The 24,776-nt window shown below is 40.5% G+C and overlaps 1 protein-coding gene across 1 annotated transcript in view; it reads right to left on the reverse strand.

Annotated features, from left to right (window-relative positions):
* Positions 1-24,776, reverse strand: part of BACE2 (beta-secretase 2) — a 72,007-nt gene that overhangs the window by 34,363 nt on the left and 12,868 nt on the right. The window contains exon 2 of the mRNA XM_039496964.1: positions 3,088-3,176. Within this exon, the coding sequence (XP_039352898.1) occupies positions 3,088-3,176 (89 nt within the window). The remainder of the gene's footprint in view (positions 1-3,087; positions 3,177-24,776) is intronic.

Below are 24,776 nucleotides of genomic sequence, written 5' to 3' on the forward strand. Positions count from 1 at the left end.
TGAGAAAACAACCTATTTAAAAAAAGTTACAAGATTAAATACTTGATATTTGCATTAACCTAACTTTCAAAAATATGCCTCAACTTTTATTTGCAGTGTTTAAATCAAGAAAACAATTCCAGTTGCAGTGATGTATCCTGCTCTTTAAACTGTTCAGAAAGCCACAGGATACAAAGAAATTAATGTAGCTAACATTTTAAAAAGTAATTCAACTGATTATAAAAACACAGCCACAAAACTAGGAAAATCATGCCAAGACAGTTGGTTTCACACTTCCCACACAAGGAAGTGATCAGTAAAGTAAGAAACACATATTATGCATAAGCGGAGTCAATGTCAAATAGAAACAGAAGTTTCAGTAAATATTAGTTTAAACTTAAAGACAAACTTTACAATATGAAATCATATGGGAAGGGCCTATTTTATAAAGAATATATTTCAAAAAAGCACTTTTCATCAGTTGTTGGAAAGTTGTCAGGTCATTTTTAAGTAGAGATATCAAAGGTCTGCAAATCTGATATTGAACTTATTACTATGAACACTTGAAAAGGACCACGGTGATGGGGTTTAGCTACAGGAACCCATGATTTTTATACAATCCCTTGTGCGGTCACATTATTTAAAAGAGAAAGTGTGTGAGGTGATATCTTTTATTGGACCAACTTCTGTTAGGCTTTGGCTACACTTACACTTCAAAGCGCTGCCGCGGTAGCGCTGCCGCGGCAGCGCTTTGAAGCGCTAAGTGTAGTCAAAGCGCCAGCGCTGGGAGAAAGCTCTCCCAGCGCTGTCCGTACTCCACCTCCCTGTGGGGAATAACGGACAGCGCTGGGAGCCGCACTCCCAGCGCTGGGGCTTTGATCACACTGGCGCTTTGCAGCGCCGCAGTTTGCAGCGCTGGAGAGGGTGTGTTTTCACACCCTGCTGCAGCGCTGCAAATTTGCAAGTGTAGCCAAGCCCTTAGTGAGAAGGGCAAGTTTTCGAGCTACACAGAGTTCTTCTTCAGGTCTGAAAAGGTACTAACAGTGTCACAGCTAAACACTAGATCTAACAGATAGTTTAGCACAAGCAGTTAGCACATATTCAAGGGAACCATTCAAGGTGAAATAGCCCATTAACTCCCTTGTAATCCCAGGACAAAAGGGGAGATTAGTGGGTTGCAGGTTGTTGTAATTAACCATAAATCCAGTATCTTTATGAAGATCGTTGCTAGACATTAAAAATCATGTTTTGAATTCAAGCTCCCAGGCTCATCTTTTGAAAAGTGTTTTGCAGGTTTCCTTTGAGGATGAGGACTGATAGGTCAGATATCAAGTGATTTTGTGGGGGCCTAACTCATAAGTTCTGAATGTTTGAGGTTGGCAATACTGAATATTACATCATGTCACCAAAGAAATTTAAGTCAAGGTTTCTCAAACTTTTTCACAGGCTGCATCTTAATACAGTTATTGTTTCTTGGGCCAAATCCTCCCTCTCTGTTCATTAGAATTAATACAATGCCACATTATGCAGTATTCATTTTTGAAAGTTTATAATAAGCGATACTCGGGCGGGGGGGGAGGGCGTTCTAGTTACAAGATTTAGCAAGGCTTGATTTACAATGTATTCTGCTGAATATAAGATACTGCTGTCTGTATACCATTGAAGATTTCTGTGAGAGATTGTTTGTGTGAACGAGGAATGCATGCATCAGGAAAAGATAAGGTGTGAAAGCCATCACAAAACGTCCAGATGGTCAAGAAGAAGTGAGAAACTTGGAAAGACCAGGAGACAATCAGAAAACATCCATTGTATCCAATGCTAAACATGTTAGCAGCATTGATGACCTCAGAGGTGAGGCAGACACCCCCCAAAGGTGAGACAACAAATAGGAGATAACGACAGGAAGCCCGACAATAACCATCAAATAACAACACCACTTAAGAACTAATGGTTACAGGATGACATTGCAAAAATGCACGGACTCAAATGAGAATTTAGAACTATAAAGCTGGGGTGTTTTGCTATGGAACTCCGAGTTCAGTCCTGCAAAGCCTCAGAGCATCGGATCATGACCGACAAGAGCCCAGCTCCACACTCGTGCTCAATCAAACTGGCCATTAGATTGACTCGAGGTACAACAGACTGTTAACTATAAACATCACTGGCAGGTGTGAGAGTGAGAGTCAGGGCCAGCTCCAGGCACCAGCCAAGCAAGCTCGTGCGTGGGGTGGCAGATTCTAAGGGGTGGCATTCCGTCCAATCCTAGGGCAGCACGGCCACCGGTTTTTTTTGTTTGTTTTATTTTCCGCTCTGGCTGCCCCGTAGGGGGCAGCAGCGTGGAGGAGGGGAGTGCTCTGCTGGGAGCTGGCTGCGTGCTCTGTCTGTCCCAGCTGGTGCCAGATCTGCAGCAAGCCTGGCAGCCCATGTCCTTCCCTCCCCGCCAACCAGAGCAGCGCAGAGCCCTCCCAGCAGGTGGCACGGCGGGAGGGGCCGAGTGCCCTGGCTGAAGGAAGCCCTGGCTGCCCCCCTTCTCTCTCTCCGCCCTGCTAGCCGTGGCGTGCACTCCACTGCCCAGGGCAGGTCTGCAGTGCAGGGAGTCCCGCTAGCCAAAAGTTGGCGCCCTGGCTCCGGCTGCCCCGCAGGTTGTTTTTTTTTGCTTCACCGCTCCAGCCACCCGCAGGTTTTTTTTGCTTGGCTTTTTTGCCGCCCCAGAGCTGGCCCTGGTATGTGTATGTGTGTGTGACTGAAAAGCATATGCTAACTGTTGTATTTTCAATAAATGCTGCATATTTGCCTTCCTCTATAAAGATCCCATGTGCTTTGTATAAGCATAACACTAGAGCATATGGTATCCTACAAGCAATTCAGGGCCAGATTTAAAAACACCTCATGCCGCAAGTAGGTTCACTGAAATCAATGGAACCAGTTGTGGAGCAAGGAGCTACTCAGCGTGAGGAAGGGTGACAGACTCTGGTGCTAAAAACAAGAGACATATACACCACATTCAGCAACAGAAGCCCATCCACCTGCTTTGCATTGTCTTTCCCATATACAGGCCAGAACCCAGGACATTCAATCCTATTCAAAGAATTTTAAAAAGATACTTACTCCTCTGTATTGAAGTACGACGTTACATCAGGGTTTGGGGCACCTGCAACTGCAAAATTACTGCTTCCAGTGTCAACCAGAATATTTAACTGCAAAACCAGAAAAGAAGGGGGGGGGTTATTTTCATTTAAGTTTAAGCTTAGATGAAAATATAAAGTACAATCTTAAATTTATAAATGAAGATGAACATTGCTGTGGAGAATAAACTCAAATATTTATGCAAAAATCACTGTAAGGGAAGATATATTCTTGTGATCTTTCATCAAATTAGCCCACTACAGTAAAATACTTATGCTCAAATAAATTTGTTAGTCTCTAAGGTACCACAAGTACTCTTGTTCTTTTTGCGGATACAGACTAACACGGCTGCTACTCTGAAACCTGTCACTATGCAAGGTCTTGAGACACATTTAACTTAAGACACACAAGTAGTCAATGGAACTATATGCATACTTAAAGTTAACAACATGTATATGTGTTGTCAGGATTGGGGCTGTAGGGATCAAAGGCATATGTTAATAACCTGGGCTTGAAAATATGGCCATTGTATAATCAATGTAAATAGAGAGGGTAGTTGGGGGAAGAGGGATTCCCAATGTAGCGCAATTAAAATATTAGATATGTTAGAACTTATGGAGTTTTTGCCTCAGGGCTCACTGGTAGCAGAACTAAGAAGAGATGAAATGTTTCCTCTAACTGAAAGTTGAGGTAAGTAAAACACAGATTTCAAATATCTATAGCACTAGCAGCAGGGAGAGATCTGAGAATGGGAAGGAAAAGTCAGGTTAGAAGTGGAAGAGGAAGTGGAGAAACAAGGATAAAATATGGGGGAAGCAGGAGCATTATAACACAGATTAAAAATAAAAGGTAGAGTTTGGGTGAAGATATTTTAGTTCACAGTTCATCCTGAAATGATCATTTTAGCAGCATTGAGTAGAAATGCTCCAAAAAATCAGAAATTCTCCATTTAACCTTTCAAGATCATCATCATCATCAGCAGCAGCAGGAGGGGCGGCTCTAGATATTTTGCCGCCCCAGGCACGGCAGTCAGGCTGCCTTCGGTGCCTTGCCTGTGGGAGGTCCCCAGTCCCGCGGATTCGGCGGCACGCCTGCGGGAGGTCCCCAGTCCCGCGGATTCGGCGGCACACCTGCGGGAGGTCCGCTGAAGCCGCGGGACCAGCGGACCCTCCGCAGGCATGCCGCCGAAGGCAACCTGCCTGCCGCCCTCGTGGCGACTGGCAGAGCTTGCTGCCCCAGGCACACGCTTGGCGTGCTGGTGCCTGGAGCCGCCCCTGATCATTAGATGACCTTATGATTTGTCACTTTCAAACTTGCATTGGGAGTGCATCTGTCACAGAGTCCCCGGGCGATGCTCTGGAACTGCTTCCCACAAAGCCAGTCAGGACTTTGGGGAGCCTCCTCTGCCTTGGAGCAGACTGTCTTCAGGGCAAGAAGCTCACACGGTTTCACCTCCTAGGTCTGTCCTTGGAGCATTCAGCATATGCCCCGCCGTGCACTTCCCACAGCGAGTCTGCCCAGGTGGGGTCCTGGGGAAGCCAAACGGTTCTGCACGCACCCCCACTTCGCTCAAACTGAGGCACCCACACAGTATTCAGAGAAAACATTAAGAACAGCCCCACTTTGTCACAGCATCTCAGGTAACTTTTATTGGGCAGTTATCAGCAATTCCAAGAAGCAGATTTAAAAACAAAACAAAACAAAAAAAACCCCAACATTTCCATTCTCACTTTCTTGGGTAACTTTACCTAGTTAATAAATGATATGGGATTGAACAGATAAGTAGAGATAAAATAATTGACCATCAGTCTATGGCACAATGTTCTGAACTGCTCACTTGTTGACAGAATAGCTTATCCTCATTGCTACCAATGCCGAAAGCATTCAAAAATTACTAGTAAGTTAAAATAATAGCTTTTGGGTACTTTTTACTTGTCTTCTGGTTTCTCAGACTTTGGGGTACATTTAGATCATGTTTTCAAGCTTTACTCTGCAACTCTAAGAGCTAGAAACTTACTTTTTCCCTAAAAAACAAAAGCTGAAATACTCATCCTCACTTGATTCCAGGAGCTGAGGCTTTAAGAAAAAACACTATATATAACTGGCAATAAAATAATGAGCTGACAAACTGTATCTTTCATTTAAGAATAGCTTGGAATAATGTCTTACAATTTATCTACAGAGAATAACAATTTTATTCTATTTTTCTGTACAGTAGAAATGAGTATTCTTTCAGAAAGAAAAGGCTACAGTGACTAAGCCTGTTAGAAACAACAAATATTACCTCAGAGAGGGTCTGCATAGAGAGCTGGGCAAATAATGGATTGGTTCACTGGCAATTCCCCCCAAAATTGAAAAAATAAATTTATTTTGAAACAAAACATTTTGTTCAACCTGAAATGAAACACTTCATTTTGATTCCAAGCATTTTTACATTTAATTTATAATAAACAAATTTACACTAAAACAGAAGAGTAATCTGAAATAAAACAATTGAAACATTTCATTTCAAGTGTGTAGAAATAAAATTTTAAAAAGTTTTTTTTTTTAACTGAAATAATTTGGTGTAACAGACAAATTCACAAAACATTTTGGTGTTACCAAATTTGCTTTTTTTGCTGGAAAAACAACAACATTTCAGTTGAAAAATTATGTCCACCTCTAGATGCAAGACTTCAAATTAATTAGTGTTTCTAAAGCAATTTGTGATCCTTGAGTGAAGTAATATTATACATGTATGTGTTCAGCCTTGACATCCGTAAAATACATGGCACCATACATGGAGGAGTTTAATTTAAAAATCAAAATCTAATAGCTCATATATGAAAGATACTTTAAAACCACAGAAAGGCAGCACCACACAATTCATGAATCCCTGAATAAAGTCAATTTTACTGCCCACTTCACTGAGCAATACAGGATTCACTCTGTCTGGTTCTTAAACAAAGAAAAAAAAAACCATAAAATACAAAGAACAGTAGAACACAAAAAAAAGTTGCAAGCCCACTCTAGTATAACCAGCATTCACATGACAAATTGCTATTCAAACTGACATTCTGTATGTATATGTTTATGCATAACTAGACACAGACAGCTAATACAAACACACATATATTGTAGTTTTCACAATAGATCCAGTGAGTAGTGGAACATTTTGGCAGGGGTGTGTAAATTACTGAGTTTTCCTCTTTTAGGTCTGCAATTCCTTTCAGCTCCTTCACAACTCATCATGAAGGAAACACTTTCTGCATTGCCAGTACCAAAGCCTACTTTACATTGTGCTGTACATTGCCAATATAACAGAAGCAGCTATCATTGTTACTTATGCACGGGTATACAAAGGTTTTGTCATGAAGTGTCAGAGGAAGTTATTGAGAAATCCAAGAGCATAGCAACACAACTGAACAGAGATACCAACTTAATCTTTTTTGTTTGCAAGACTGCTTAAGTGCAAAGCATTATTTAAAATCAAAAACAAAAAAAACACACACCAGACATGCTTCTTTGCTCCTATTTGATGCATAAAGGAAAGCCTGAAAGGTTTTTTTTTTAAATTGCTGTTTCTAACTTTAAATAATATATATTATAAAAATAAAGGTACAAGTTACTTTTTCCTTTGTAGGTCACCTTTAATAGAACTGTAGGACATGCAATGAAAATCTATAGGGACACTTGAGTATTATGTTGTTGGATTTAAATCCTATGCAGAGGTGGATTAAGGTTTTGTGTGTCCTGGGGCCAGAGCAACTGGCGGCCCCTCCCCATCCCTCCCATCTGCAGTCCCTCCTCCCAGCACGTCTGCCGGGTAATGGGGGCTTGCCCCACTCCACCTGCCCAGCACTCCTTCTGGGGAATGGGGATGCCCACTTTTCTGGAGCCCTCCAATTGGCCGGGGCCCCACGTGCCCATTGGCACAGTTGCTAATTCACCACTAATTCGATGAATGTTGGGTTGACCACTATGAGGATTACACTAAGAGCATCTAACCCAAAAAGCAGACAAGGTAGTGACATTTATCTTTGCTATGCCAAATTTGAACATGACATTTTACACACTATTCTTTGCAGCTCTTTTGCTGAAGACACTAATCTAAAATATCATCAAGCTGTGCTAGTGAACAGAAACAAAACCAAACCATAAATTTATTTAAAATCCCATATGCTAAACATGTTATGACAGTGAGGAGGTGGGAACGCTGGACATATATATATGGCATAATCTATATCTATTCTGAAATGGCCAAGATATTAAACCCACGCACGTCTATTGGGGAGTCAAACTCCCTGCCAATACATCATTTAAAGGGTTCCTCAAATCTTCCAGTATTTGGTTTTGATCCAGCATCGAGCAGAGTTTTCTGTATAGTGCTCTACTTCCATTTAAAAACAAGGATGCAATGATTTGGGGAAGCTATTCACCACTTATGAATTCTGGCTCATTTTATGAAATTGCTGTGTCTTTTATTGTGTTTCAGCATATGTGGAATCAACCATCTGCTATCAGAGCTGGTGTCATATGTCTCCCAGACCTGGGACAATCCCAAGTCATTAACCTGAATAGCTCCCATTCAAATGGGAGAACCTTTGAACAATGGGATGGCTAACGCCTACAAAAACCAGTTCGACCCAGCTTGTCTGCAGGAAGAGATGATGGAATTCCCCCACAAGGTCAACAAAAAAGCCAGTTATCCACACTAGCACACAAAGGCGGAGATATTGAGGAAGTACTCACAGAGGGACTCAATGGGGCAGGTTGCCTGAGTAAGAGGCAACCTCTTTGATCAAATGGAGCCAAAGGACATTGACTGCAGGAGTCAGAGAGAAAGACTCCATATGTTTCGGAGGAGAAGCCATGAGCTGGAGGAGTACAGTACAACACAGGGGACTTGGAACCCTGAAAGAATACTGACCCAAATTCCAAAGAACACTCAAGAGTGCTGAGGAAACTGGGTCAGGGAATGGCCTACAGTGTTTATATTTTACCTAGAGCTCTCTCTCTTGTGCTGTGTGAAGTAAAAACAGTGATTTAAAAAAAAAAAACCTCTTTTGCAAAGTCTGTGTCTATTTCCTTTAACTATAAAGTGTCCCAGAATGATTAAACAGTGAACCAGAAATGCCCATGAGAGGGACCTCTTGGAAACAGGTACGCATAAAGTACTGGCACTGGTCCTGGGGGCCCAGGCAGTTAGGCTACGGACTCCCACTTCCAAAAGGGGTACCAGACAGGGAGTGTGCCAGAAATGCCAGGTTTACCCAGTGACCAAGGGGAGCTTACAGGCAGAAAGGCCCAGCATGTGGGCCTAAAACCAGCAGCTGGGTGAGCTTTCTAGGGAGCTCGACCAGGGCTGAGACAGACTTACCAGAGTGCCTTTAGAGATTTTTTTTGTTTTTAAACCTCTCCATTGATTAATATCAATTTTAAAGCTACAAAACATTTGACTATTGATTTGTTTTCTTTTTCCATTTGGCAACACCTCAGTCATCTCTGGTTCTGATCCCTGTTCCACTTATTTGCTAGAACAAGTGGTGTTGCTATAGTATCATTATTGATAGTTATGTGAAGTATTGATAATGCCTAAGGGTGGGAGTTAAATATTCAAAACATGCAGTCATCAGCCACCCCATCAGGAAACCATCTCCTGCCAATCACTGAGAGTCTCAACATTTCGTATTTTCTTGAAAAGGCAAATGAGAAGGCAGTGATCATTCAAATTTACATGCACTTGAACCCTCCCATAGAGCTGTTACCTGCTTGAATCCTGGCCTTCTTTTAGAGTTGAGACCACACTGGTCAGAGTTATTAGTGATCTCTTGCTGGTTTTTGATGGGAGTCAGCTGGCCATTCCCTACTTTCTACCACATGGCACCCCTCACTTCACTGAAACTGCTCCCACCATTGCCAACATTTAACACAACCTTTTCCTGGTCAAGTCCCAGGACCTGCACTCCATTCTCATAGACCACTCTGCTGCTTTTGATGCTATTTGTTGTATAATCCACATTAAACCATAGCTGATCTTTGACTCTGAAGACTGGACCACGCAAATCGGGTTTTTTTGTTTGTTTTGAGTCCACTACTGCCTCCAAACTAGTGGACCTGATCCTTTTAGCTGCAGCAGCAGAGGTTTATACTTTTAGATCGAAAGGTCACACGTTCAATTTCTTGTGGGCCTTATCTTTACTGAGATGGTGATTTGGGGGGGGGGGGACAGGGACTCGGTAGGTAAATTTTTACCTCAAGGTGAAATCCTAGTGAAGAGAAGACATTTTGTAGTTTTCACCTGAGTTAGTAGCTTGAGTTAAAACACTTAACTTGACCTGCTAAATTATGGGAAAAACTATGAACTCTGGTCTTCACTAGGATTTCACCTCAATTTAAGAACATACCACCCCACCCCACACACCCCCAATGAAGATATAAAGACGCATTCAGGGGAGTCGTTACAGTCTCACGCTGCTCAAAACTTGGCCTCCCTTGCTTTCATGCTCCCTACTTCTCCTGCTTCAAATAAGATTTATAGTCCGACTCTCTTGCTGGAGTGTGCCCATACAATAAGCTATTCAAGGGGCTGCTGCCCACCTTTAGGGACTATTCCCTTAATATGTATAGAAACTCCAACGCTTGCACAAGTGAGAAGCTTAGTTAGTAAAGCAGTGCAGTCTGACACATGCAAATCTCATGAGACACTGAAAACCTACCATAGTTGAAAAAACCCAAACATGTAGCATTAATTCATCTCTTATTTTGTTTTACACATCCGTAATCAACCTTACCAGAAGTAATTTGCTAAACAATACATTAAAAGAGGGAAAACAATTAGGTTTGTAGTTGGTGATTAGCAGCCAGAAATCGTTGAGATAACACTTTTTTTTTTTTAAAGCTGGTTAATAGATAGGAAAATTAGCAGCCAATTTAAATACTGCCTCATTTAACACAATGATTCCTAATTACATTATCAGCCCATCTGGTAAGAATTGCTTGCAACCAAACAAGACAGAAAATGCAATCTAACTACTATATATTATGTTTGCCCATAGTTGTGTGATTTATTGGCACTGATTTTGCTAGTTGGGTTCTTTTACAATTTCATTTCTGAAAGTTAATCATTTTATAATTCTGAAATATTAGCTTTTTTAAAAACAGTTACAGTATTATTTTATTATCTGGAATGAGATTATAACATTTACAGACAGATTTCTCAAAAGACTGAGCTTCACTATAGTTTTTTTTCACCTGTTCCTTTTGAAGATTCACTTGAATTTAAAATAAATAAAATGTATTAGAGGAATATTTGGAAGAATGCCTAGGCATAATATAGGATCCTAGTGTTGTGCACAGCAATCAGAAACATGTCCCCACTTTTTTTGCACATAAAGTAAAGTAGAGTATACATTTACAGCTAATGCTTTTCAAGTGAGCCTGAAACAAAGTACTGTCCAGCTTTGCTAATTTCTACAAATGACTGAGATCCTGTTGTGGAACTCCACAGGTGACAAAGAATTCCCAGGTTTGCCATCATTTCTGGGCAGTTCCCAGATTGCAGTTACACAATCATAAATTATTCTGTTATACCCTGCAGAAGAACCCATAGAATGGTTCTCAGTTGTTTCTGACTGGCTGTATACAGCTGCTCTGACTCTGAATAAGTGGCCCACCAGGCTCTACCCAGTAATTCTGCAACACTGGCTAATGTTGTCTCCATGTAAATAGCCATCCCCCAACAGCGAAAGCTCTTTTATAATGGCTATCAAAGGGAGAAGGGAGCAGCATGCAGTTTCAGGAAAGTAAACTGTGAGAGTCCCCAGGCTGATCGGGTGGGAGTGACAGTGGAGGGGCAGAGGGAAAGAAAGACATCTAAACTGAAGGAAAGTTTAAAAATGAAGCTAGGGTGAGAGGACTGGTAATCCACGTGAAAAAGAAAAAAGGCGTACAAGACAAAATGCAGACATGGAAACTTGAAGTTAATCATTTCTCAACCTATTTTGTTACACAGGTGGTGCCACACATTTTACCAGTGTGTCACATTGTTTGGTTAGGCTGTTGAGAGATAGGCAGATGAACAAATTTTGCAAGTCAGTGAGTAAGCAAACAAAAACGTCAAGGATAGCACAACAAACACACAGACAACTGCAAAAATGATTTTAGTGATTTTACAAAATATTCTACAGAGCATATACTGAATACTGGCTTAACACAAGAGACCTCCCCCCAGCACTTCTAGTTGGGGTTGCCCATGATCCGATTGCAGAAAACCGAATACCTCTGCCCTGCCTCCATCCCACCCCTGCTCATTCCATCCCCCCTCCCTCCGTCACTCACTCACTCTCCCTCCCCTGCGCTCATTTTCACCAGGCTGGGCAGGAAGTTGGTGCGGGAGGGGGAAGGGGCTCCAGAGTAGGGCCAGAAATTAGGGGTTCAGGATTCCAGCTGGGGGTGCGGGCTCTGGGGTGGAGCTGTGGCTGAGGGGTTTGGAGTGCAGGAGGGGATGCGGGTTCTGGGAGGGAGCTCATGGCTGGGGCAGGGGGTTGGGGGGCAGGAGAGGGTTCAGGCAGCTCCTGGAAGTGGCTGGCATTTCCCTCTGGCTCCTAGGTGGAGGGGCAGCCTGGCGACTCTGTGTACTGCCCCTGTCCACAGGCACTGCCCTCGCAGATCTCATTGGCTGTGGTTCCTGGCCAATGGGAGCTGCAGAGCCAGCACTCAGGCCATGCCTCTGCCTAGGAGCTGAAGGGAAATGCTGGCCACTTCCCAGAGCCACGGCAAGCAGGGAGCCTGCCTTAGCCCCATTATGTCGCCGACCGAACTTTTAATGGCCTGGTCAGCAGTGCTGACTGGAGCTGCCAGGATCCCTTTTCAACTGGGCGTTCTGGTCGAAAATTGGACACCTGGTAACCCTACTTCTAGCTCGTTACTGAGCTACTACTGTTTGTTTATTAGCAGATGATAAAAACACAAATTAAGGTTCTGTTGCAGTGAAACAGAAGAGAACTCAGAAACAAGTTCCTCTATAGTATTTCCACAGTATTTTCTCACCCTTCGTACATTCCACTGACATCAATAGGGCCAGGATTTCACTTTGTAAGTATTACCCTAATCATGGCCCCTTTCCTACAATTGTGGACTCTTACACCTGGACAGGGCCCCATTGAAAACAGTAAGGCTCTGTCCAATGTATAGATCTGCCCCTGTGGAGCACATTATAGGACTTGGGCTAAAGTTCCTTCCTTTCCCTACAAAGCACTAGTCTCTCTCCTTTGTTGTTACAAGGTGATGAGCGTTCTATGGACTAGTCAATCTGCCCTGCTACATGGATTGTGCTTTTTGTAGTTTAGATTAGCATTTTTTTTAAAATACCAAAAATGAGCTACTGAAACTTGCTAAGCCAGACTGGCAATAGAAATATGAACATCGGACTGTGGGATTGATAAACAGTCATTTAGAAAAGAAATATGGGAAATGCCTATTTTACTTATATAAATAAAATCATTCTGATAATAATAAAAGGCTATTACAGTTTAAATAATAATAATAATCAGCCAATCATGGTAACAAAATATCCAGTATTTGTTACTGTGCTTTCCCTTCTGCCTATTCCTTCAGTTGCCTGAACATTAACATTTCTCTCCCCCCGCACCCACACACGTCATTTCTTGTGGTGTCATTTTTCAGACTGATACTTATTCTCAGTGTCTAGATCTATCCTATTCATGATATATGAATATGCTTCATTGCTGAACACGAGCTATTCCTTGTTTATTTTAAAGCAGTGTGAAGTTTAGCAACTTCATTTAATTCCTCCTTGTACCAAATTTTTTAAAAGATACTAATTTTTTTAAAAAGATGTGGTTTGCTGTAAGATGCCTCTGCTGACAGTCATGGGTTCCCTACATGTACTCCAGATAATTTCCAGCCAAACATTTATTTTATTTTTAGATGCTCTTTTGAAGTTTAAAAACCCCCTCATTTTTCAAAACATAAAAGTCTTTGTGAGTTGAGTCCTCTTTCTAGCTTCTCAAAGACCTTGATTCTCCAAACATACACACGCTTAAAATCCACGCATATGAGGAGTCCTGCTGGTTTCAAAGTTAAAGATAAGCATATGTTTAAACATCTCCAGAATCAAAGCCCTAAATCTCTGCCACATTCTACTGTGTACATAAACTCCCTGGTTTGTAGGGTTGCTCATGAGCATTAGACTGCTAGCAATTATTTTAAGATAGTGGATTTTGAAAACACGAGGTAATTATATTGAAAAAAAAATGCCCTGGGTAAGCCACATTCTATTTCTTTAAAATTTTGATGTTCTAATCAGAGCTTGTTCCTGCTCTTCAGTGCAAATGCCCAGCCTCATGTTAGAAAAAAGTTACTCTGTATGACCTGCATACACAAGGACAATAGCCAAGTTTTCCCAACATGTTCAGCAATGCATGTCTGCATGTTGTAGGCCAATAACTGTCCCTTGTTAACAAGGGTGCTCAAGGAATAGAATTTTAATCTCAGTAGCACTTCTCAAAATCTTGCATTGATTTATTTAATTAACTGGAGGTCCTTAGTGGACATAGATAACATATACAAACTTTCGTTGAACTCACAGAACACAAGATTATATATATTAAAATAAAGTATTTAAACACACAAATGCACCATGAAAATTATGAAAAAAAAAAAACTTAAAAATCCCCCCGCCCCTCATTCTTGTCAAATACAAATTAAAATTTCTATCCTTTAGGGAGGATTTTGGAACTAAAGCATTGGCATTCTGCTCAGCATTTACAAGAATAAACGGATTATAAGCAGAATGCCACTGGGACCTGCTTTGATACTACTATAGAGGAGAGGTCTCAATACAGATGCAAAAATGATATTTACATTATCTTTCATACTAGGTCATTAAACTTGCAAGTGCCTTTACTGAAGCTTATGGTATATTTATCATTACTTTCATATGTATGGTACTTGGAGAAAAGTACCTCACATGCATACATTTTTGTTTAATTATATGAAATATTGAAGCTGACCAAAGCAATTTTAAAAGGCTTCTACCTTATCTCCCAAGGACAAGTAAATATCAGGGAAGATGAACATGGCTTTAGAGTCATAAAATATTTATTACCTCCAAATATGTTTATACAGACTCTGGAAGCCAGCTTTATAACTTCAATTTTGCTTTAACATTGTGTATTATTCTCCTTTATACAATGCTTTGCAGGATGTATATAAAGTTAGTTTTTGTGTTTTATGCATAATATTTTATCAGAGCCTGTAATTACGATACAAATTGTAACTATATTGCAAATGGTAGATTCTAAAACTAGAAGCCGTCTGATCAAAAACAAAAACCAAACTTATTAGCTTGTCTTATCAAAGAATAGGACACATCTTCTTTGTATAAGATACGAGTTTGATACAAAGGTAATCCTTATTTCAAGAAGGCAAACCATGTCAAGCATTCATATTTTAGGCAGAGATCTGATTGTGAAAAGAATGTAGGGTATGTTATCAGAATAATCGGTCTAAATAAATCAACACAAAAAAGTCTAGAAATATCCTAGCTGAAATGAAATTTATAATTAACTTAAAAAACTTCATGCAGAAGAGCCTGTTGGAAAGGTGCCTAGTTGGAAGTGTTTTAAACCCTTTTGTTTGTTTCTTAAACATTGAAATAGCAAAAACCTTTGTGAAATGCATACTTGCAAATATGTTCGCTAAATGCAAAGCTCCTAATAATATGATTGCTATGTAAACAGTAAATGCTTTATGTACAAATATAGCAAGGTCATTTGATTCTATAACAGGTTACTCATATAAGAATATTAATTGGGAAATTAGGATCTGGTAATGCTTAATCAACCCCTCACCTAACTCATGAGGACAAAAACAACCTCACCAAAGATTGGTACAAACAAAAAAAACAAAACAAAAGACAGGGCTGGGGCAGGTCTTTTGTGACCATTTAAACTTCAAGATTTTATAAGAATGTAATTTAAAAAAAGATTTTAAGAGCTGACTTGTATAGAAAAAACAGAAGTGTTTGGACTCATTTGAAATAGATTTTCAACTCCTATTAAACACTGAAGGAACTGAAGGGATATCTTAGAGAACTGACTAAATCAAAAGAAAACATTTAACGTTAGTATTAATTCTATCTGATGTTTTCCCACCACAAGAACAAAAGGTAATTAAAGAAAGATTCCATATTCATTAGGCAGACTGCATATTCAGGAGCTGAAGGTATCACCTCAGCCATCCCCAAAGGCATGATGCCAATGAAAAAGCAACAGCAACTAGCTTTGAATCTAAACAAGCCTGAAAGGTGCATTTTCCTAATTTCATGGAAATAAGAGAAAAATGGTATTTTATATATAACTCTGAAGCAAGCACCCCTCACACATATACCCTCTACTACCCTGCTTAGGCAGCAAACACTCTCAATTCCTGTCCATCTTTACAAGCAATATGCCACAGACAGATTGGCGGGGAGGAGGGGAGAGAAGAAATTTACCCAAGGAAAGTCACTCCAAAACTTCAACATGGATTGACAATAGAAAGTTAACATAGGGTACGTCTTCACTACCCGCCGATACGGCGGGTAGCAATCGATTTCTCGGGGATCCATATATCACGTCTCATCTAGACACGATATATCGATCCCCGAATGAGCTCCTGTCGACTCCGGAACTCCACCAACCCAAATGGCGGTAGCGGAGTCGACATGGGGAGCCGCGGACGTCGATCCCGCGCCGTGAGGACGGTAGGTAATTCGATCTAAGATACTTCGACTTCAGCTACGTTATTCACGTAGCTGAAGTTGCGTATCTTAGATCAATTTCCTCCCGTAGTGTAGACCAGCCCTAAGAAGACACTGCAAAGGGATTAGATTTAAACTCATATCATGATTTTACTGGGATACTGAAATGCTACTGTAACTTAAAATACTAACAGTTCCTCTTGTTAATCACGAAGTGATTAGACCGTTTAGTCCGTCTCCTGGAATATATCTTGTTAAAAAGAGAAATAGTGGGATTTAAAAATTCTGAATCTTTGTAATTGACCCTTCAAGACAAATCCTTAAATGGCTACTTCTAAATAACTAATTTAAATATTTACTTTAGTTAATATTTATTTTGCCCAATTATGAACAGTCTGATTATTTATTAACAAGTAACAAGATCTTCTTGCCCTTACACAAGTTGTTTTACCCATACATGAATCTAATAAGATACTAAAATTGAATTCACAATAATATTGGGAAACAGTAACTTTGGTCTTAACTTGCCAAATGAAGAATGCCAAGGAGGCAGTCCATTCTTAGAGTGTAATGTCTGTTAGCTTTCCACAGAGACATATATAGAAGAGATTGTAGCGGAAAAAGCCAGCTTATTTGTGTTGTTTTGTTTCATAAAATAGCATTGGTTAATAATTGTGATTATTTTGCTTGGTTTTGATGATAATGTCTCCCCTAATGTATATAAAAGAACTCCTGTGACTAACTAGGGGAATTGACATTCCTGAGACTGTCTCAGGAATAGCCTGTATCAATAACTGTATGTTTTAATTTTGATCTTCTCTGAGTCAACAGTAAGAGAAAACAGCTGGGAAGAGCTGGCCTACCACTTTTCATTTAACTGAACTAAGTATTTTTGGTAGTTTTTAAAATAAAATGACTTGGGGTCCAACAGTTTAAAATGATTCCTTTTAACTCAACACTAGAGTCACTAGAAATTACCACAAACTCACAGCCTTAAATTAGGCCCCACCTACACTGGCAATCTTTGTAGCCATAGTTCCGTGTAGTGCCCTCAGTGATCACAGTGGGAGAAGGTATAGGGTATGTTAGAATATAGATATTCAAGCCTGCCTGTAAAGCAGGGATTTCCCTAGACCCCCCTCTCACCACCCCTCCCCCCACAGTTACATGCAGTGTTGCCAATTTAGTCGATGGTTGGAAATTTGAATTGAAATTGAAACATGAATACACACTTTAAAAGCATATACAATATATGAGAAAACACTTGTACCTGAGAAAGCATAATAGATTTGAACAGCATGAACAAAGACTAGCTTCCTCATACAGCTGTTATTTATGACAATGTCAGCACATTTGTTTTGGCTATATTGGCCAACCTAATACTTTCAAATTATTATTTATAAACAAGGTCTGAATGAGCTCTCCCCTGACAGCTAGTGATGAGCCAAGGGTAGGTGGAAAGGCTTCCGGACCAGACTGAATTTATATGAACACACCTACTCTGCCTTGGTATCCAGCAGACAGAGCTGTGCTACCCAAGTGATCAGTTGTGGCTGGTGTTGGGTTACAAACCACTTAAGTATTAACTGTGAGGGTCATGAAATGTTGTTATCCTTATTGTATGAGTAAAGGGCAGCAGAACTGTACTTAGCCTGACTGAATGAGGGGGTCTCCCTAAGTGCTTAATTTGTGCTAGGGCTTGCAGGGCTGAACCCTGGCACCTCTAGGCTTGGCAGTTCATAGCCCTGGACATCTGGGCTTGTCACATCAGTTATGAAAGTAATAAACTTGCTTGAACATGGGCACCTCTTTCGTTACAAATTAAGCACTGGTCATCCTCAGCTGAACTGCACTCCCTAAACGGGTGGTTTGGATGCCATATCCTAGTGAAGAGAGAGAGAGAGGGTGGGACACATGTGTTTCGCTTGGTGGTGTGGGCTCTGCCTAAGAGTCACAGGCACTGTTTGACCTGCCCCTCTCTCCTGTTTACAGAGAGAGCTGATTAGTGGTCACTTATGAAGTCTAGAGCTGAAATCACTGAGAATCAGGCTTAAGTGCTTAGACCTGCTGTGGGACAGCATTTCTGTGGAAGAGACAGCTCAGCCTGCACTAGCAGTGATGTTCCCCCACTGAGAGCTGGAATCACTGAGAGCCAGGTGGAACCTCGAGAGACCGATTCACAGAGGTCACAGTGGCAGGTGGCAACAGAAGGTGACAGTGCAGGGCCGTTGAGGACGGAGCAGAAGAGTGAACAGTGGCATGACAAACAACAGCAGCCAGAGCACTAGACTATGTTTTAGTGACTTCACTACAGAATATTAGATTTGTGACTGCGAAACTTATATAAATACATTTCCTAATAGGCCAAGATTTTTAAAATACATTTGCCAAGGTCATTATCTCACATCATCGCTATCTCAAGAGGTTATTATCTTGGGGAGTTTCTGTACTAAACTTTATTTATTATAATTATTTTTATGTAAGAATGGCCATATTGTGTCAGACCAATGGTCCATCTATCCCAGTATCCTGTCTGACAGTAACTATTCCAGGTGCTTCAGAGGGAATGAACAGAACAGGGAATCATCGAGTGATCCATCCCGTCATCCACTTCCAGCTTCTGACAAACAGAGGCTAGGGTCACTCAGAGAATGATGTTGCATCCCTGCCCATCCTGGCTAATAGCAATTGATGGACCTAACCTCCATGAAAACTTATCTAGTTCTTTTTTGAACCCTGTTATAAGTTTTGGCCTTCACAACATCCCTGGTAAAAAAATCTCCATGGGTGACTGTGCATTATGTGAGGAAATACTTTTGTTTGTTTTAAACTTGTTGCCTATTAATTTCACTGGGTGACCCCTAGTTCTTGTGAAGGGATAAATTACACTTCCTCATTCATTTTCTCCACACCAGTCAAGATTTTATAAGCCTCTATCATATCCCCTCTTAATCATCTCTTTTCCAAGCTGAAAAGTCCCAGTCTTTTTAATCTCTCCTCATATGGAATCTATTCCATACCCCTAATCATGTTTGTTGCCCTTCTCTGAACCTTTTCCAATTCCAGTATATCTTTTTTGAGATGGGGTGACCAGAACTGCATGCAGTATTTAAAATGTGGGCATACCATGGATTTATATAGTAAAAGTGGAGGAGCTTGGTTTGCCAGACTGATCACCTAAGCCAATACTGACAACCTATATGAAAAGGCTGCAAAATACCATGCCTCTGGACTGTATCAACTTGCAGAAAGCCTTATAAGCCAGTCACTGTCAAAGCCAATTTTAGAAGACCTTAATGAGGCTGTGGAGAATTTTGAACACAGACTGGAATATCATACGATGAACGAATGAAGATTTTACTTGAACTTCTCTCTCATCACTAGTGGTTCAATCCAATTTTTGTGCAATGTTTCCTGGCATAAAAGTAGGAGGAATTCATCTCTTGCTACTCCCAGTCACACCAGCTACAGTTGAACATACGTTTTTCCTCATTGAATAGAATTTTGTGTTCTGAAAGAACTCACCTTCTGCCTGATCATGAGCATATCATGAAGGCCTGGAAGTAACGGACACACAAGACGACAACAAAGAGTGCAAAATTACAACAAGAAACCAAGGCAAATGTAGATGTAGTGCTTTGTACAGGCTTGAGTAGCCAACTTTAAGTTTTGGATGATTTTAAAACAGGAGTTAAATCTAATAAAATGGTCATGAAACATTTTTCAGTTTTTACTATGGTGCCATACAGCCCACCTTTGCCCTCATGGTCTCAACCCTTGTTGGCCCTCAGCCCCCCAACTATTCCAACACCCTCCCCTAATTTCAGTTCCTGGGAAAACACTGCTGTAAAGGCCTATACTTTAAGAACCTAGGTGTATTTTTATCACTTAGCTAGTTATAGAGGTATCAAACAAAGAATCAAAATCACCAGTCTGCCTGTGTATGGGCCTTCTCTCACTAGGATAGTCTGAGGCCTTGTTCCTAGGCTAAAGCCTCTGGCTCATCCTCACATTCCAAACCGGTCACATTGAAATAAGGTGGTATTGGGCTGTTAGGAAGACAATCCTGTCCTGATAGTGCCCATCACCACCAACTAAAGAAACAGATCTTAAGATGGTTAAAGAAAACTTAGTTTGATAGCATCCTGTCTGGCAAGAAATCAATGGTTGTGAAACCCTCATTTCTGTACTGTTTTATCTTTATGGCCCCCCGCTTTTCTATTGTCTGGTTCTCTAATTGTTTCTGTCTGCTGTATAATTTTTCTAGGTGTACGTTAATTAAGGTAATGGGATATAACCAGTTAGAGAATTACGTTACAATGTGTTCGGATTGGTTAATTAAATTTCAGTAAAATGATTGGTTACGGTATAGCTGAGAATATTACTATATAAACTGGGGTGAAACAGGAAGTGGAAGGGGAATATGGAATCATGCTTGCTAAGGGGGGGGAAGAGGGATGGGAATAGGGAACAGGGACACAGGCAAGGCTCTGCAGTGTCAGAGCTGGGAAGGAGGACACAAGGTAAACGCTCTGCGGCATCAGAGCTTGGAACTGGGAAGCTGCCAGTAATCTTTCAAGTTTGGTGCTACTCCAGTGAAGGTTACTAGAGGATTGTAAATTAGAGTTAGGGGTGGTAATTATGATTTTGCATAACAAGGTTTGGAATTAAAAGCAGAGTTAACACACCACCTTGAGACAGGAGCTGGGACTTGGTCCTAGGGGAGTGGGAACAACTCCCCCTCTTCTCCCAGAGCCATGATAAAAAACAGGAGGGGTGTTCCCAACTGTTTAAAAACTTAAGGAGCCCTACCTTTGCACAGAGCTAACTATATATATTTTTCTTCTTCTCCTCCTAGCCTGTACTTTAAAATAACTTCACAGGGTTAATTGGTTGCTTTCCATCCCATCTCCCTCTCTCCCACTTTTGGTTTTTCTGAAGTTTTAATGGAGGGTACTCCAGATATTCATGTGAAATGTTTGGGGTTTTTTGGAAAAAAGCATGATAGAATTCTGCTGGATTCCATTGAAATTTTTAGAGTCCAGGGACGACCATGGAGATCAAAGGTTTTTACTGCCTTTTTGAACAATCCTGAGATTAAGGCAGCAAAGGGTAAAAGGTAGTTTACAGAAATTAATACTAGAGAGTTTGGGGGGAATTTGGAGGGAAGTAAACAGTTAAAAGAGTTGTGGAAATGTTAAAAGGTAACAGTTGTGAAGATGTTAAAGTGTAACAGTTGTGGTGTTATAAGGAGGAAGTTTCTGGTTTGATGATAAAAGCCAGTTATGTAAATGTAATTGTTTGTGCAGCTTGGTACATTCACATTAGGTGGAACCATGGTAGTTAAATTATACAAGTTGGTCAGGTGGCTACCACCACCACGTTTTTGTCCAGGAGCCTTTATAGCTATTGTGAGGGGAAATGGGCCCTTTTCCCACAGAAATGGTCTGCAGGCAGCCAGGTACTCTGATCTATTTTATTTGACTATTGGACGAGTAAATCAAAGTCACTAAAGACTGTAAGGGGTTTCTATTGGAAATTAACTTGACTGTCTCCAATTGTACAAGATGGGAATGTAATCTGGGTACAGCTGTATAAAAAATAATAAAAGCAGTGCAAGGGGTGTTGGGCAAAAGAGAATTTGTGTGTGTGAATCTTTTTGTGCAATTATGTGAGGTTTTAAGGACCTAAATCAACACTCCTGGTTTGTAAAAAAAACAAACAAACAAAAACACTCTTGTAGGTTTAAGATGAATTGGTTTTTGTTTTGTTTTTAGATAATACAACTAAAAATCCATTTGAATCTTTCATTCAAAATTGCAAAACTGACAAACGCTTTTTGCCAGACACAGGTAACTAGTGTTGTTTGGCTTTGGTATTTAGCATTTAACCTTTAAGGTACCTCAATGCTTTATTTAAAAAACATCAAACTTTTATAAAGACCAAAGTCGTGGCTATGGTGCAAGGTGGCCGGGGCCAGGGGATGAGGAGACATTCTGGATTTTTTGTGAGCGCACACAGGAAAGAAAAGGCGGAGCAATATTAGGAATACTGAGCCTTGGCATGGCTCTGGGTGATCAGACTATTGCTTTGTGGGGAGAGGGGTGCATGCAAACTCTGTGGGCACCAGGGAGGCAGTTACACCTTGTGTGAAAGTTGATGTGGCTAATATAACGTTGTAAAGTTGAACTGTGGAGGGGGCATGCATTTTCCCAAAACATGTGCAGTGTGTATTGTAGAAGGGGTAAAAGAACTGCAAACAAAACTTGCTACTTAATTAAAATCCTATTAGGGCTCCAAAAGGAGCCACAATAGGTTGTGTTTTCTTTTTCAGATGGCTGTGTGTTTTAGAAGCAGGAGTTAAAAGTGAAAAGTAATCTGAACTTTGGTGGAAGTTAATTGTGTCCCTTTTAAGACAGAGTCTCTGAGCTGCTAATACCTTTGGATCCAAAAACAAACCAGAAAGCATCTGTGTGAATACAAAATTACCTAGCTGACAGGGGAAGGAGAGAACTGCCCATAAATGGCAGCACAAAGGAGCTGCAAACAACAAATATACCTGGTCAGCAAACAAGCTACTTGTAAGCAAGAAGACTCGGATTATGGCCCTCCAGGAAAGGGAGGTGGGAAAACAAGTCAAGGCTGAAAATAAGAGGGAACAGGTTTGTGTACACACACCCACACCCCTAAAATCTGAAGGCAGATACAAAAGAAGTCTGCTTACATGCACCACACCCCTACCTTGTAATTCACCAAAATCCCAGGGATACAATTAAATTAAAGCATATGCAAAGATTTCAAGAGGGTAATGAACACACTGGCCTCAAAGACAAATTGTCTAAATAAAAGGCATGGTATAACAAGATACTTATAAACACCCACTGGTAATAGATTTGATGCTAATGTTATTGTTAGTTCATATGGCAATAATGCTTCTCACCTATTACTTGTGAATAAATTTAAAGCTAGGCACAGCAGAGAAACCATTACAAATAATCTGTTGTACAAGAGGGGAAACTGAGATACACCACCTCATGAATTTTATAAATGAACAGTGAGATAATTCACTAGCCTGACTACAGAACAAAACAAGGACAGTGTGGAGGTAATTCTTCTGTCTTTCCTGCAATCAGGAAGACTTGTAAACGGCAATAATCTGTCTCCACCAGGGGGCTGGGAAATGTTTTTTTGTTTGTCAGACACTCTACGAGCAAGCTGGCTCCCACGGAAAAATAACCAGAGCACCGTGGGTCTACTGTTGTGACGAAGATTGTGTTGTGTGTTTGGGTTGTTTGTCTTGTTACTACCATTATTTTGGTGGATATTGTACAAGGAGGGTTAACACATATAGCAGCAAAGGTCAATGCATGGTATGACCTGCCTGGGAAGCACAGTCTACCCAAGCTGGGAAATCACGTGCAAATAAAAAAAAGCACAAAATGGGGGTTAAGAAGGAAGACGTATAAATTGTTATATGAATATTACAGGTAGACCTACAAAGGGGAACCCAAGGATTCCCTGGCCTGGAATGGAACAATCATTGTTGCTAATCACAGTTGTCACTACTGTAAACCCTGCCCAGATTCCATGATGCAAAGTGGCAAAAGGAGGGAACACGTGGCCTGCTACACCCCTGAGTTGTGGTAATAAGGCAGATAGGGACCTTAAGGATCTACACATAGAAAACTGTACCGCTGATCTCTTCCCCCACCCCCCCCATGGGAATCTGGCAGTGTTGGTATGTGGTATACTGCTTGGAAGGGGAGGGGTCCTAACCCTCTTTGTGCTGATCTGTTTATTTACCATGTCCAAACTTAGATATATGTTCTGTAACCAGTTTGGTAACTGAAATTACTAAAACTGTCCTATTCTTAAAAGAGAGAGAGAGAGAGAGAGAGAGAGAGAGAGAGAGAGAAAAGGAAGTCTGATAGTCCATATCATTTTAAGAAAAAAATTAAAATAAAAAAAATCAAGATCAGCAAGCTTAAACATAAAAACTGCATTATACCAAGTGAACTATTCTGACTGAAATTCTAAACCATATACAATTTCTAATCTTCTCATGGTTTTGCTCTCCAAAATTAGCTTCTAACTTACTTTGTCAAGCTACAGCCACCTTTCTTTAGCTTGATTGTTCATTACAATCACTTAGGATCTGCTATATGAAAAAGCTCAAGTTCAGTTCATACCTATTTTCTACCTAGCTTCAGAAGTCATACCATGTAACAAAAGGTAATGTCGAAACGGGGGAAATCAACCTGTGTAATCCTGAAGTCAGTAAGATGCAAGTAGTTTTCTATATTGAGAGAGAGGGTGAATTTTATCTTCAAACCATCCTCATGTTATAAATAGGTTTGGAAGAATTTGTTTTTTTAAATCATTTCAGCAGATATTTATGTTTATTTGTAAGTATTAAAATTTTGTTTATTTACATTTTCACAGCTGTGGGAAGCTGGTGGGGTCAGATATTTAATGAGAGCAGGTGTTGAGATTCAAAAAGTTGAAGGTTTATAAACTGGTAAAACACAGATTGTATATTTTGACATACAATGTTGACAAAGTAAAATATCCTTACCTCAACAAATCATACGTGTTTTCCTATTCATTCATTCGTCTAGCTATAATAAGCCAAATTCAAAAATCTAAATCACTGCATTTTGACTCAAGTTCTCAAGCAGCATTTTTCTCACTTTGCGTATCTATACATTTCAATTACTATTGACATATTTTGTCATGAGTTTGCATGTGTACAGTGACAGACATTTGCAGACAATAACTGATAAAAACCGAATCCTTCCAAGCCTAGTTATACAGGTTTCCAAGCACAGCCATTTTTAATGTTTGCTGCACTACCTGGAAATAAATGGAGTGAATCAAGCGCAGTGATTCAAACTCTAACCCACAAAGCTAGGAAAAAACTCAGGTA

Source organism: Mauremys reevesii, linkage group 1 (genome assembly GCF_016161935.1).
Source record: "Mauremys reevesii isolate NIE-2019 linkage group 1, ASM1616193v1, whole genome shotgun sequence".
NCBI lineage: Eukaryota > Metazoa > Chordata > Testudines > Geoemydidae > Mauremys > Mauremys reevesii.